The sequence below is a fragment of the Bos indicus x Bos taurus genome, chromosome 22 (genome assembly GCF_003369695.1).
Source record: "Bos indicus x Bos taurus breed Angus x Brahman F1 hybrid chromosome 22, Bos_hybrid_MaternalHap_v2.0, whole genome shotgun sequence".
Lineage (NCBI taxonomy): Eukaryota > Metazoa > Chordata > Mammalia > Artiodactyla > Bovidae > Bos > Bos indicus x Bos taurus.
In genome coordinates, this window is record NC_040097.1 from 9761562 (window position 1) to 9774029 (window position 12468).

At 42.5% G+C, this 12468-nt stretch overlaps 1 protein-coding gene across 7 annotated transcripts in view; it reads left to right on the plus strand.

Annotated features, from left to right (window-relative positions):
• ARIH2 (ariadne RBR E3 ubiquitin protein ligase 2) overlaps positions 1-12468 on the plus strand; it is a 39420-nt gene that overhangs the window by 6227 nt on the left and 20725 nt on the right. For 2 of the 7 annotated variants that reach the window (XM_027523642.1, XM_027523641.1), the window contains exon 4: positions 11832-11877. The exons of the other annotated variants lie outside the window; for them this stretch is intronic. In XM_027523642.1, the coding sequence (XP_027379443.1) occupies positions 11839-11877 (39 nt within the window). In that variant the 5' untranslated portion in view covers positions 11832-11838. The remainder of the gene's footprint in view (positions 1-11831; positions 11878-12468) is intronic. 7 annotated transcript variants of the gene reach the window in all.

The window sequence follows — 12468 nt, forward strand, 5'->3', positions numbered from 1 at the left end:
TTGTGGGCCTGGGGAGGCCCTCTCCTTAATTGTTCGGACCCTCACGGCTCTTTCAGGCCTACCTTGTGCCCTCCCTGAGCGAGCCTCCTTGCAACCTTCTAGAACACAGTGGTTGGCTCCTGTTGTGGACCCAGGGCCCAAATGTTACAACCCAAGTCTGTTAACTCATACAGTGCAATCTTCTAACTGCTTGATGTTGTTCTTACGTTTTCACGTATTTGGGGATGTTCTCTTCACTGCTTGTCACTTGACAGAGGGCAGAAACTACTTTTTTATCTCGTCTCCCCCGTCATTCCTATCACAGTGTTCATCCATAGCAGGCATTGAATACTTTGGGGGCACTGTGGATTTTGTCAACTGCTGATGATGTCGCTGATTTTATTGGTATGAGCTCGATTCCCTAGTCCGTGCTGCCCATCCTCTACTGTTGTAAAAGGGCATTATTCTCGCCTGCAAGATCAGGAAAAATAGGACAAAAAGAACCGGGAACAGAGATGAAGGAACAAAGAGAGAAGGAAGAAAGTTGAAACCCCAGGAAAGGGTTAAAGGAAAAATAATGCAGAGAGGAAAATAATCCATGAAATTCTGAATGATGGTAGAAAAGGAAGCTGGATTTTTTTTCCCCTCCCTCACTGAGGAGTGTGTTAATACCATTTCCATTCTGGGCCTGGGCAGCCGAGGTCCTGGCTCTTCTGGTGGCTTGGCTGCGTGTAAGGGGGCTCCATGGTGGTCTAAGAGGTGCAGGAATTTGACCAAGGAGGACAGGCAGAAACGGCTTGCTCAAGAGTACAGGAAGAAGGAATCACACAGTCTTCCTCTTTCAGGCTGGCTAAAACCTAGCATTGGTTTTACTTTTGCATTTGAAATTTTTTGAGGTAAGAGGAAGTCATTGAAGTGTTGAGTTTAGAGAATGGTGTTCACGGGCGCTTTAGCTACTCGCACTCCTGTTGCATGTGTCTGTGAGAAAGGAGCTCAGTAATCGTCACCCAGGTCACTGCTGATTTCCCTCACCAATCATGTACTGTTTGCACACTCGTGACTTATTGAGATATTTCTTTAACACGGTTTAGGTGTTATTTGGCTAATAGGAAATGTGATGTGTGTGTAGTTTCACGTTAGAGCCTTGTGAACAGCTAGCTGTCCATGAGCAAAAGCTGAGTTGGAGAAGTGGCATCAGTTAGCCACTGATCGGTGTTTTTCATTCTGTTGTGTTCTGGCAGTCGCCTGTGGATGAGCCGTAGACTAACTATAGTTAAACCTTCTGTTACCTTTTGGGATTTCCAGTCTCTTGGGCAGAAAATTCCCAGCTGTCTGGGACACTGGGCTTTTGGTTTAGTGAGGGCCCTTGCTATCAGAGGGTAACTTCCTATATGTATTCTGCGACCAGTTCTTGAGTAAGATCATTAATTGAGAAAAGAAAGTGCCCAGAAAAATCAAATTCAGGGCTGAGAATAGACAAAGGAGAAAATGCTTACTGTTATGGGGTAGAGGGAAAACTGCTGATGTTCAAATAATGGCAAAACAGAAGCCTTGTTAGAGAACAAGCTATCATCCTACACGAATGGAATAGTTGTGAAAGATGAAATGGTTGCCAATGAGGTAGATTGTGAAGTAAGAGGGGGAAATCTCTGACAAATATTTTAGTGATATTCAAGTCTTCAAAAAATGAGCAAAGTTACCTGGTCTTTGTATGAAACTTACACAAAAAATTACTGTTGCTGCGATAGATTTGGGAGGCCTTCTCTAGTAATAACAGGCCCTTTTTATTACAAAATGTGGGCTTCCCTGGTGGCTCAGAGGTTAAAGCGTCTGCCTGCAATGTGGGAGACCTGGGTTTGATCCCTGGGTCGGGAAGATCCCCTGGAGAAGGAAATGGCAACCCACTCCAGTATTCTTGCCTGGAGAATCCCATGGATGGAGGAGCCTGGTGGGCTACAGTCCACGGGGTCGCAAAGAGTTGGACAAGACTGAGCGACTTCACTTTCACTTTAACTTGGAAGAATTTCATCATTCAGTGAATCCTGCTGGTACTTGTTCCCTGAATCTCAGGGGGCATTTGCTGTCAGGCTACTCAAGAAGGGGCTCAGTCACGGTCCAGCCCCAGACAGAGCCCAGGCTGGCTTTGAGTGCTTATGGGCTGGAGGTGCCTCCCGCATTGTGCTCCTTCTCTCAGCAGTTTGTTAGGGCTGTGGGCAGGGAAGGTGGGATGTTGCTGCTCAGAGCCCCACCTGGGCTTCAGAAAGGAGAAGAGAGTCCATTTTGGACTAAATCTGGTCCGTAGAGCTGCCTGTGAGCTCTGTGAGCTTTGTGGTGATAAGAGAACCTCAAGATGGGATGTGGCAGGAGTGGGAGTAACAGAATTTCCCGGGTCAGTTAGGCATGGGGCCGGGAAGTTACCTTCTGGGCTGGAATGGAGACTCAGATGTGTAGGTAAAAAGGAATAAAATAGAAGATCATGAATGCCACCTAAAGTGTCTTTACTGTTGAAGGAAAGAATTAGATTTTTTTAAACTTCAGTGCTGAACTGTGCTGCTCACTTTTCTCAAGCCTGGTTTTCTTCAAATGGGGTTAGAGATATAGACTGATTATTGGGAGTGTTTTTACTATGGTTCTTGCCTTACAAATTGCTGTATTAACTGCAGTAGAGCTGGGGAATGTTCCCCAGAAGACTATTCTGCCACCCTCTTGCTTGAATTTGTTTTAAGCTCTAGTGCTTGCTGTTCAGCAAATTGTGGCTGGAAAATCTCTCCAACTTCTTCTGTGGGTCATTTTTCCCTTTTGTGGGTGAATCATGAATTACCTTATATTTATTCTTTCTCTCAAGTAGCACTAAGTTCTTATATAACATCTGGAAAAGACTAATTGTATTTATTAAATTAACTTTCTTATATCCTGGTATAGCTGAATGTAAGAACATGTGTTAGTTTTATTTATACATTCATTAATTAACCAAGTAATGATTGTTTTCATGTTACTGCTCATGGGAAAGTGTCTTTAAGCTGGGCCCAGTAACACTAAATGTTTGTGTGCTGAGCAGCCGTCTGATTTCTATTTTTATGGTCTGATGTCAGGTTTCTTTGCGTGCCTCTATCTCACTAGAATCTAGATTAAATTCTTGTGTTTCGAATAGTTGGTCGTTAGTGGATGTGTTGACATACTTCAGCATGCTTTTTAGTCTGGAAGTCTGGTAAGTGTTTTACTGGTGTGTAGATGTATTTTTTAAAGGGAGATGAGAAATATCCAGAGTGACATTGAGAATTGCCTAAGAGCAACTAGTGCTAGAGTTATCCCTGTCTGGCCAGCTTAGAAAGGTTATTGTTATCATTGACTTTGTGCCCTCACTGTGTACCTGGCACCACGTACCACATGCTGCCTGCCTTTTGGAAAAGAAGCTCTCCATGAGATTCAAGGCCAGCTTTCATTCTGGTCTTTTGTTGTACTTGCACACTGCCTTAGGAACTGTGTGATCAAGGGGGTGATTCTAATTCCACTAAAGAATACCGTTCATAATTTTGTTAGCCTAAAATAAAAGCTTTCCTCCTTGCTTATTATCCCACAGGTCTTGTCCATATTCACAGATATGTTACTGTTCCGCAATTCATTCATTCAGCTAGTATTTATTGAGCATCTGCTATGTGTTAGGCACTGGGAAAATAGCTGGGAACAAAATGGAAAATCTCTACTCTGGGTGACAGTACATTCCAGTATTCATTATGTGCATGTAGTTATATATTCTGTCTTTAAAAATGTGAATTTCAAACACTTCCTCTTGTTTATACTTCATCCTCATATGTTCTTTTATGTATAACACATTGTCTTGTTTTTGAACCATAATTTGCTCCGGCTTTCCCCGTTAGGCATTTAGGGGAGTACTTGTGTGTTACATTTTCGGGGACTGGTTATATTGCTGTGAGCATTTTCATGGACGCGGCCCGTGTGTTGTTGAGTCTGCACTACCAGTGGTCAGGCTAGCCTGAGTTCCACTTCCTCTTCTGCCATGTAATATAACATGACCATGGGCAAGTTTCTCAACATCTGTAAGCTTCAGTTTCCTCATCTATGAAGTAGTGATAATTAATACCTTCTTCACAGCATTAAGTGAGATAATGCACGTAAAGTGCCTGGCACGTGAGTGTTTAAACATGGTCATGGTAGAAGCGGGGCAAGAGTTGAAGAACGAGAATATTGCTGTCACATATGTGCTGTGGTTCCTTGGAACACATTCTCAGGATTGTGCGTTTTGAGTCACAGGGTAGGAACCAAATTGCAGAAGGTTCTGAGTGATGTGTTACTGACTGACGCTTCTGAGTGTGCCTGCAGTACTTGGATCATGGACTTGGGGCTCCCTTGCCCTCATCCAAATACTCTGATGTCTTTCTCGTGGGGCCTATGATAAGAAAAGTAAAAATAACACAAACTGAATTTTGAATTGGGACCAGAAAGAGGTTATAGGGGAATATGGTCTTGTCTTTTGTTTCTGCATTTCTAGTTAAGTGCAGTGTTGGTCTCGTGCCTGCATTGATGGCACTCCTTGCTGAAGTGCTTAGCTTGCTTAGCTTACTTCATTCTGTGATCCTTTACTAAGGATCCTGTTTTTAAGATGCCACCTTACTTTTTTTTTTCTGCCTTGCCACACACCATGTGGGACCTTTAGTTCCCCAGCCAGGGATCAAACCTGTGGCCCCTGCAGTGGAAGCACAGAGCCCTAACCACTGGACCACCAGGGAATTCCCAAACACCCCCAAGGACTTTAACTTTTGCTCTGCCCCAGTTTTGCTCCCCTGCTGCCCTAGGAAAATGTAAAGGATTTGATTTCTCTGTCTGATAGAGGGAAAAGTTAGAGCAAAGATTTGAGAAGAGGTACAGACTGAGACAGCAGGAAGCTTTGCATCCTGCTTAACCTGAAATGTGTCCTGCTGTGGCTTGATTACTTAAACTGACATGAATTTCAGAATTCGACGCTTGTGTTGTGTTCTCTTTTCTCTAGCCTATCATAACCCTTTAAAACCATGAAATGGTTTTGCTGTGATAACCACAAGTAATCAATCATAAATAGAGGAAGGAACATGCAGGAAGAGCGAGATGTTTGTTTGGAGAGTTTTAACAGGACAACAGAGCTGTTATAGTCGTGAACAAAGAGTGGTCTCTATCTGGGAATGCTGCTCTCTTTGACTAGCAGTTTCTTTCCTGCCCAGTACATGCTCTACCCACACATTTCCTTTTTCCCTTGTTTTAGACTTTTACTGGTCTCTTCAGTGCGCTCACCATCATTTTCCAGTCTTGCTGCCTTTTACAATATTCCAGTGCCATCCAACCTGGCTTTCTGGATTCTCTATCTTCATCGGTGATACCACCATCCACCAGGCTGGAAACTGGGGACTTACCCTTGGTTCCCTTCTCCCGTGAAGCCCTCTCTGATCTCCAGGCAGATTCAGATATTTACTCTGCCCCCCTTTTTGCATGTTTCTTGATATATACTGATACTAGTTGTTTGTATGCCAGGAACTGAACTCTTTGAGATGAAGAGGTTTTTTATTGTATACTTTTTTTTTGTATAAACAGCACTGAGCAAAAATGCCTGGTTATGTTTTGATCTCAGTAAGTGTTGCTTGTTGTTGATATGACTGTCTAAATAAGCCCAGGCCAATAATTGCAAAAGTTGAGCATCTAACCCCAAGGTTCTACTTCTGTATGTTTCCGTTTGTAAATAGACGATATGCTTGTTTAAGGGCTTCCATGATGCCAGCCGACTTTCAAATATAGATGGTATATACCTGGTAGGTGTGTGGTTCCTAGCTTGGTGTGCATGTCAGATTTAGCTTTGGCAGTTCTTATATGGAAGACGTTTGAACTTTGTGCAGATGTAATAAAACAATCTTCAGAGATGAGATGAGGTATTTGACATTATATTCCTGTGGAAATACAAAAAAATTGTGAAACGATCCAGTTGAAATGAGGAGTGAGCAGTACATCCTCTTTTGGCTGCGAAAAGATACATCCAACATTTGGAGTGCGCTGGTTTTGTAACCAGAATGGGAGTAGGATGTAAACTGCCCACCTGTACTCACAAATTGAATAGGATTCCTGTAATATTTTTGGTATCTAAATATAACTTCATATTTCCTTATCAAAATAAAAGTGGGTTCTTGTGTCCACGTTGATAATGAGTAGCTGTGAAAATGACTAATAGTATCTGCAATCATAAATACAATGTGAATACTTTAAAGGCTTTTCATTTTATGACACTCTAGTAGAACACAAGTCTTTGCTTCAAGTTGGTTGGCTGCCCTCACATACATTTGTCCCTTCTGCATTTGTTTTTGTTTGGTATTTGGCTCTCTAGAGCAGTTTGATTTGCAATAGCCAAAAACTGGAAACAACCTAAATATCTACAAACAGATGAATGAACAAATAGTGGCTTACCCGCAGAACAGCACACTCTCATCAATATAAAGAGAGTGGGCTGCTCATACAAGTACCATTGATAAATCTCAGAATATGCTGCATGAGGGGACTCAGGGGTGGTGGTGGGGGGAATAAGCAATTTATGATTTCAATCCTATAACATGCTAGAAAATACAAACTTATCTGTTGTAAAGGAAAATAAATTAATGATTGCCCAGTGAGCTGAAGAGGGCAGAAAGATTATTAAAGAGCATGAGGTAAATATGGAAGTGCTTCTCCATTTTTAAATACCATGAAAATGAAGGTAAAGGCAAACATATGTTGCTGCTGCTGCTGCTAAGTCACTTCAGTCGTGTCTGACTCTGTGCAACCCCACAGACGGCAGCCCACCAGGCTTCCCCGTCCATGGGATTCTCCAGGCAAGAACACTGGAGTGGGTTGCCATTTCCTTCTCCAATGCATGAAAGTGAAAAGTGAAAGTGAAGTTGCTCAGTCGTGTCCGACTCTTAGCGACCCCATGGACTGCAGCCTACCAGGCTCCTCTGTCCATGGGATTTTCCAGGCAAGAGTACTGGAGTGGGGTGCCATGGCCTTCTCTGAACTATATGTTACAAACACAGAATAACAAAGAGAACATGTAGGGGGAGCATATGGGACATCATTGCACATGGGAGCTGGTTTGTCCAGCATGTCTTTGAAGAGGTTGTGGGCTTTGATCTGACTGACTTAGACGGGAGAAGGTAAATGTGCTGCAGATGGGAGGATTAATTAAAGGTCTGTATGTGGGACAGTCAGCCCTGCCCCCACATGGTCTCTCTCTTGGCAAAATAATCTGGATAATCTTAGGGAAATCAGGCACTTAGAGAAGATCAGATTTAGCTATCTTTATTTGTCATTTTGAATAATAGCTGCTTCTGATCAGTCACCCTAAAGAGAAGCCTGGCAGTTGCATGGTTCTGTTCATGTGCATAGAGTTAGGGTTCATTTCCTGAGACTCCCTTTTTACAAGTTGTAACATCCACATAAAATTCACTTTTGAAAGTGTACAGTTCAGTGGCATGTTAATACACTCATGGTGTTGGGCAGTCATCTTCTTCATCTAGTTGCAGAACATTTTCATCACCCCCAAAACGGAAACTTGGTACCCAGTAAGCATGTATACTCTCCACTCCCTGTGTCTCTGGCAACAACAAATCTGCTTTCTGTATCTCTGGATTTACCTATATATGTTATAGAAATGGAATCATGAATATGTGACCTTGTGTGGCTGGTGGCTCTCTTAGCATAAGTTTTTGAGGTTCTTCCAAGTTGTAGCCTGTATCAGTACTTCATCCCCCTTGTTGCCCTTCATTTTGTTTATTGTGAATGGTGATTCTAACCAAGAACCCCCGGACATTTGAGGAAAACATGCATAATGAAAGAGAAACAGAGAAATTGACTGTAACTGATATAGACCAATAAGTAATTTTGCTTGTTTTTAAAAGTGCACTATGTAGTATTTCAGAGAAGGCAATGGCACCCCACTCCAGTACTCTTGCCTGGAAAATCCCATGGACGGAGGAGCCTGGTGGGCTGCTGTCCATGGGGTCACTAAGAGTCGGATACGACTGAGCGACTTCACTTTCACTTTTCACTTTCATGCATTGGAGAAGGAAATGGCAACCCACTCCAGTATTCTTGCCTGGAGAATCCCAGGAACAGAGGAGCCTAGTGGGCTGCCCTCTATGGGGTCGCACAGAATTGGACATGACTGAAGCGACTTAGCAGCAGCAGCAGCATGTAGTATTTGCCAAGATATTCAAGAAGATGTGGCTTCTATAAAGCAATCAGAGATGCCATCAGGAAGAAAATCAAAGCAGAAAAGAACCTGTGAAGATGAATTATGGGTTTGCCAAGTTAAAAAATATACCATAGATAGATCAGAAGATAAAACCAAGAAAATCTCTCAACATAAAGCCAAAATACAGGCTATATATATATATATACACATGTATATGCGTGTGGGTGTGTGAAAAAAGAGACATGGAGATCAATCCAGATACCCAGGATTTACCAGAATTTGTGGCAAGTGAGAACAAAAAAAATTGAAGGAAACAAAAAGATCAAAAAAGTAAAAGAAGAAGATTTCCAAGAGCCAGAGGGAGGAACAGTTTTTGTATTGAAAGTGTCTTGTCTGTTGCCCAGAAGGGTAAAGAAAGAGCCATTGCCAGAATTGTCCCTATGAAATTTCAGAAAAACAAGAACAGAAAACCTTAAAGGTTTCCATAAAGATACGCCAGGTCTTCTAAAAGACATGGGACTCATGTCTCCAGTCTCCAGCATTGACAAGCAGAAGACAGTGGTGCAATGGTCTTCCAAGTCCCGAGGGAAGAGAGTTTTTAATCTACAATTCTGTCATTGCAAAAATAAACTTATTTTCAGATGAGCAAGGACTCCAAAAATTTACTTCTGTACCTTTGCTGAAGTAATTCAAGATGAAGATCAAAAAAGAAAAATAATAATTCAAGAAATAATTAAACTAACTTGGCAGTCCAATGAAAAATCCCATGTTCTGCTTGTAGCAGGCCTGGAAAATGGTCAGCCCAGATTGGAACAGAAACTTGGTGGGATCCAAGAAAAATTTCTTCTGGAATAGGGGTGAGGTGGATTCCTAGCAATAGATAGAATGAAGAAGTTGGAAGATGATGAGAAACCATAGAACTCGTCATAAGGGGGAAGGGAATTAGAATTCCCATGGAAAGCAGAAAAACTACACACAAAAATCACAAGTCAAATAAATACAAAGCGAACACACCATGTGGCACAAGTATGCGTGATTGGCAGCTACTACTAATGTATTTATGCCAGATGTACAAACGTTCTTCTTTGAGTGGGCCAAGGAGAGTGCCATTGGAAGCTCAGGGGTGGAAATGCAACTCTGGTCCTGTAAACTATGTCTTAAGATTACAAAGGCTACAGATAGAGAAACTGAAAATAGTGATTTAAATATTCAGAAGTTGGGGCTGGGATGGGAGTGGGTAGGCTAGGTCTGGTGGAGAATTACGGGCGTGCTCAGTGATGTTGGTAACAACCAGAAGAACCCAGACCAGTGACTGGGAGAGACTTGTCCTGGCTGGGAAACTGGGAGAGGATCAGGATGGGCTGGGATGGAGTGGCAGGCATTGTTCCTTTTCATCAAAATGCTTTTTATGAACCATTTTCTTTTTTGTTCAGTGATAATTGAAGTAGGTTAAGAGTTTGCTGTAATTTGATGATTCTCAATAAAACAAGTGTTTCCGAGTATCTTCTGTTGTTTTAACTTTTAGATAGATGCTAAGAAAGATGGGGAAAAAACAATTTAACCTCTACCATAAAATAATTTAAAGGTCTCTTGGCCTTTATTTTCTGCCTCCTCCTTTTTTAGAATGATAAGACAGAAAGCAGGTATGCATAAATAAAACCTTTTCTGCTTCTATTCCATATTTTCTGACACAGCCACTGAAAACACTATTTTATCTTGCTCTGTTGAGAAACTTGAAGTGGTTTCTCCAGATTCCAGCCTGAACTCTTTCCCGCTCTGCTCCTTAATGTTTGATTTTTGGCTCCTCAAACCTCCTGTCAGCATCTCTGCCATTCCTGTCACATTAAAAGACCTCTCAGTTCACCGTCCTTTTTTTTCCCCTTTAAACCTTCCTTTCTAGATCCGTATCTGGCCTCTCCTGCTAGATTGTGCACCCTCTGAGGGCTTGGAAGGCTTTGATGCCTGCCTGCCTGCCCGCCTGCCTGCCGGGGCTCTGGAGGAGGCTGTGGATAGGCAGTGATTTCAGCTGAGACCACAGGAGCCAGGCGGAGGGAAGTGTTAGAATATGGGACCTAGCCCTGGCACAGGCATTGTTCTAGGTCTTAGGTATGACAGAGGAGGGAAGTGGTGTGAAAAACCTCTTCCCCTAGAAAAGAACTCCATTCCCATGGAGGTTTATTTACATAAACATATAGGTGCATAGACACGTGGTACGTTTTGAGCATAGTTAACAGCAGCAGTCAGTGGCTCTGTCTTTGAAACGTGCTGTTGGAGTTTGCGGCTTTGTCACTAAGATATGCTGGGCTCTGAGGTACCCTCTGGAGAAGAGAGGTGATCTGGCTGGAACTCCCTACAAGTGTCTGGTACTCCCTCTCCTTTGCCCTCCTCACAGTCGCCATAGCTGGAAGAGACAGTGCATCATTTGAAATCACATATAGACAAGATGGGCTTGTAGCTACAGGAAGATGGTAGGAGACTTGGCCTTTAGTCCTACTGTGTGTTATTCATTGGCTATGAGCTCCTATCTGCATTTCTTTTGGTTGTGATTAACGGATAGGACTTTGGTTCACTAAAGTAGTAGTCATCCTACCTGTATATGGCTCCTCCCTGAAAAACCATATGGAATTCTAGAAGGGGCTGTAATCTGCCTTTTGTACTAAGTATTTCCCAGAAGATTTTCATTGAAATGCAAACCCGAAAAGATACGCTGGCTGAGATTTACCTTGCAGTAATCTCTAGGGTAGTGGGGTAGGTAAGGTATAGCCTGGTTCTGAGTTGATGTTGGAACTAGGTGATGGGTACATGGGTTTCATCATACTCTTCACTTATGTAGATGCCCAGAGTTTTTCATAATAAAGTGCCCTCAAGGTCAAGGAAGGGATGACTTTTGTATTTTTGTTTTATTGTATTTTTCATAAGTAACTGTAGTTAGTCAAGTCTTTAGATGTTTTTGGCATTGATTTTAATGATCAGAGACCATAACAGAACTAAATTAAGGTTAGACTGGAGAGAAATCTTCAAATTAATGTTCATTAATCAGATTTTGTAGAGCATTTATAACATGTGGGTGCCTCAATTACCAGTCAGCTCTCCCTCCATGGAGAGAAAATGCAAGGAAGCAAAGTTAGAATAAGGCGCCGGAGAGCAGACCTTTTAGAGCCTGAGAGTGTGGAGGTGTGAAGTACAGGAGAGGTGAAGGCCCACCGCCGAAATTAGACTCGAGGGCTGGGTCTTGCCACTACCACTAGCACTGCTGATGTGCGCCATTCTGGCCTGGTGTTCACCTTTTCTTTTGTCTCTGTGCTTTAACCTTGCTTCTTTCTCTTATTCCTTCAGTACTTTCTCACCTCACCTTCTACCCTCCAAGACTTGAATCCATCCGTCTTAATCTCTTTCAGCTAGTTTTCCCATATTACATCCCTTCCTACCTTAGACCCAGAAGCTGGCCAACAGTTCACTCCTTTCCTTCCTCTCTGCCTTTTAGTGAATGACCACTCGTGTTTGTTAACAAATGTGATTGGACCATGAAGTGGCTTAACAACAGGCTGAGGCATGGAGCCCTATTCGGGTAGCCTTAAAAGATTTCAGGCAGTTGGCAAGTAAGAATTCTAAATAAAAATTGAAACTACCACCTGTATTTTTTCAGGCCGTTGATGCTCTCTGCCATCGGCTGCATCCTCCCTATGGCACTGGTAAGTGTGGGAAGGGCTGGTGACAGTTCTGGTGGGCTGCTGAATTTCTGTTTTCTGGGGGAAAAAAATCTATTTGCAAGCTGTGCTGTTAACTCGTCCCCAAGGACTAGACAGCTTGAACCAACTATAGGAGATGAAGAAGATGAAGAAGCAACTAACGATGCTCAGGGTTTTCCTGGGGAGCTGTTGTCAGGAATGGAGGCTTTCAGTATGTGCCTCGATCCTTACATCAAACTAGCATGTCCTGTGCATTATTTGAACAATAAACGTATACAATCCAAGTGCTCTGGGATGTCAAGTAATAACGGTAAATTTCCTGAACTTCTGAATACGTTTTCCCCAAAGATAGATGTTGGCTGTGTATTAGAAAGGATCCAGAATGTTGTATGTACTGAGCGTCTCCTTCCATGGCAGGATTTATCTCCCTCTGGTATTTTAAGTGCTTTGTGGTCAGGGGATCAAAAACGTTTGTTCCAGTGATTAATTTATAAAATTCTGATACTCGAATTTTTCTGGGGAAAGAGTTTGGTGGAAATCAGAAAAAAAATTTGAGGCTCTCATGTACTAATGAACTTCAGGTGGACTCGGGGT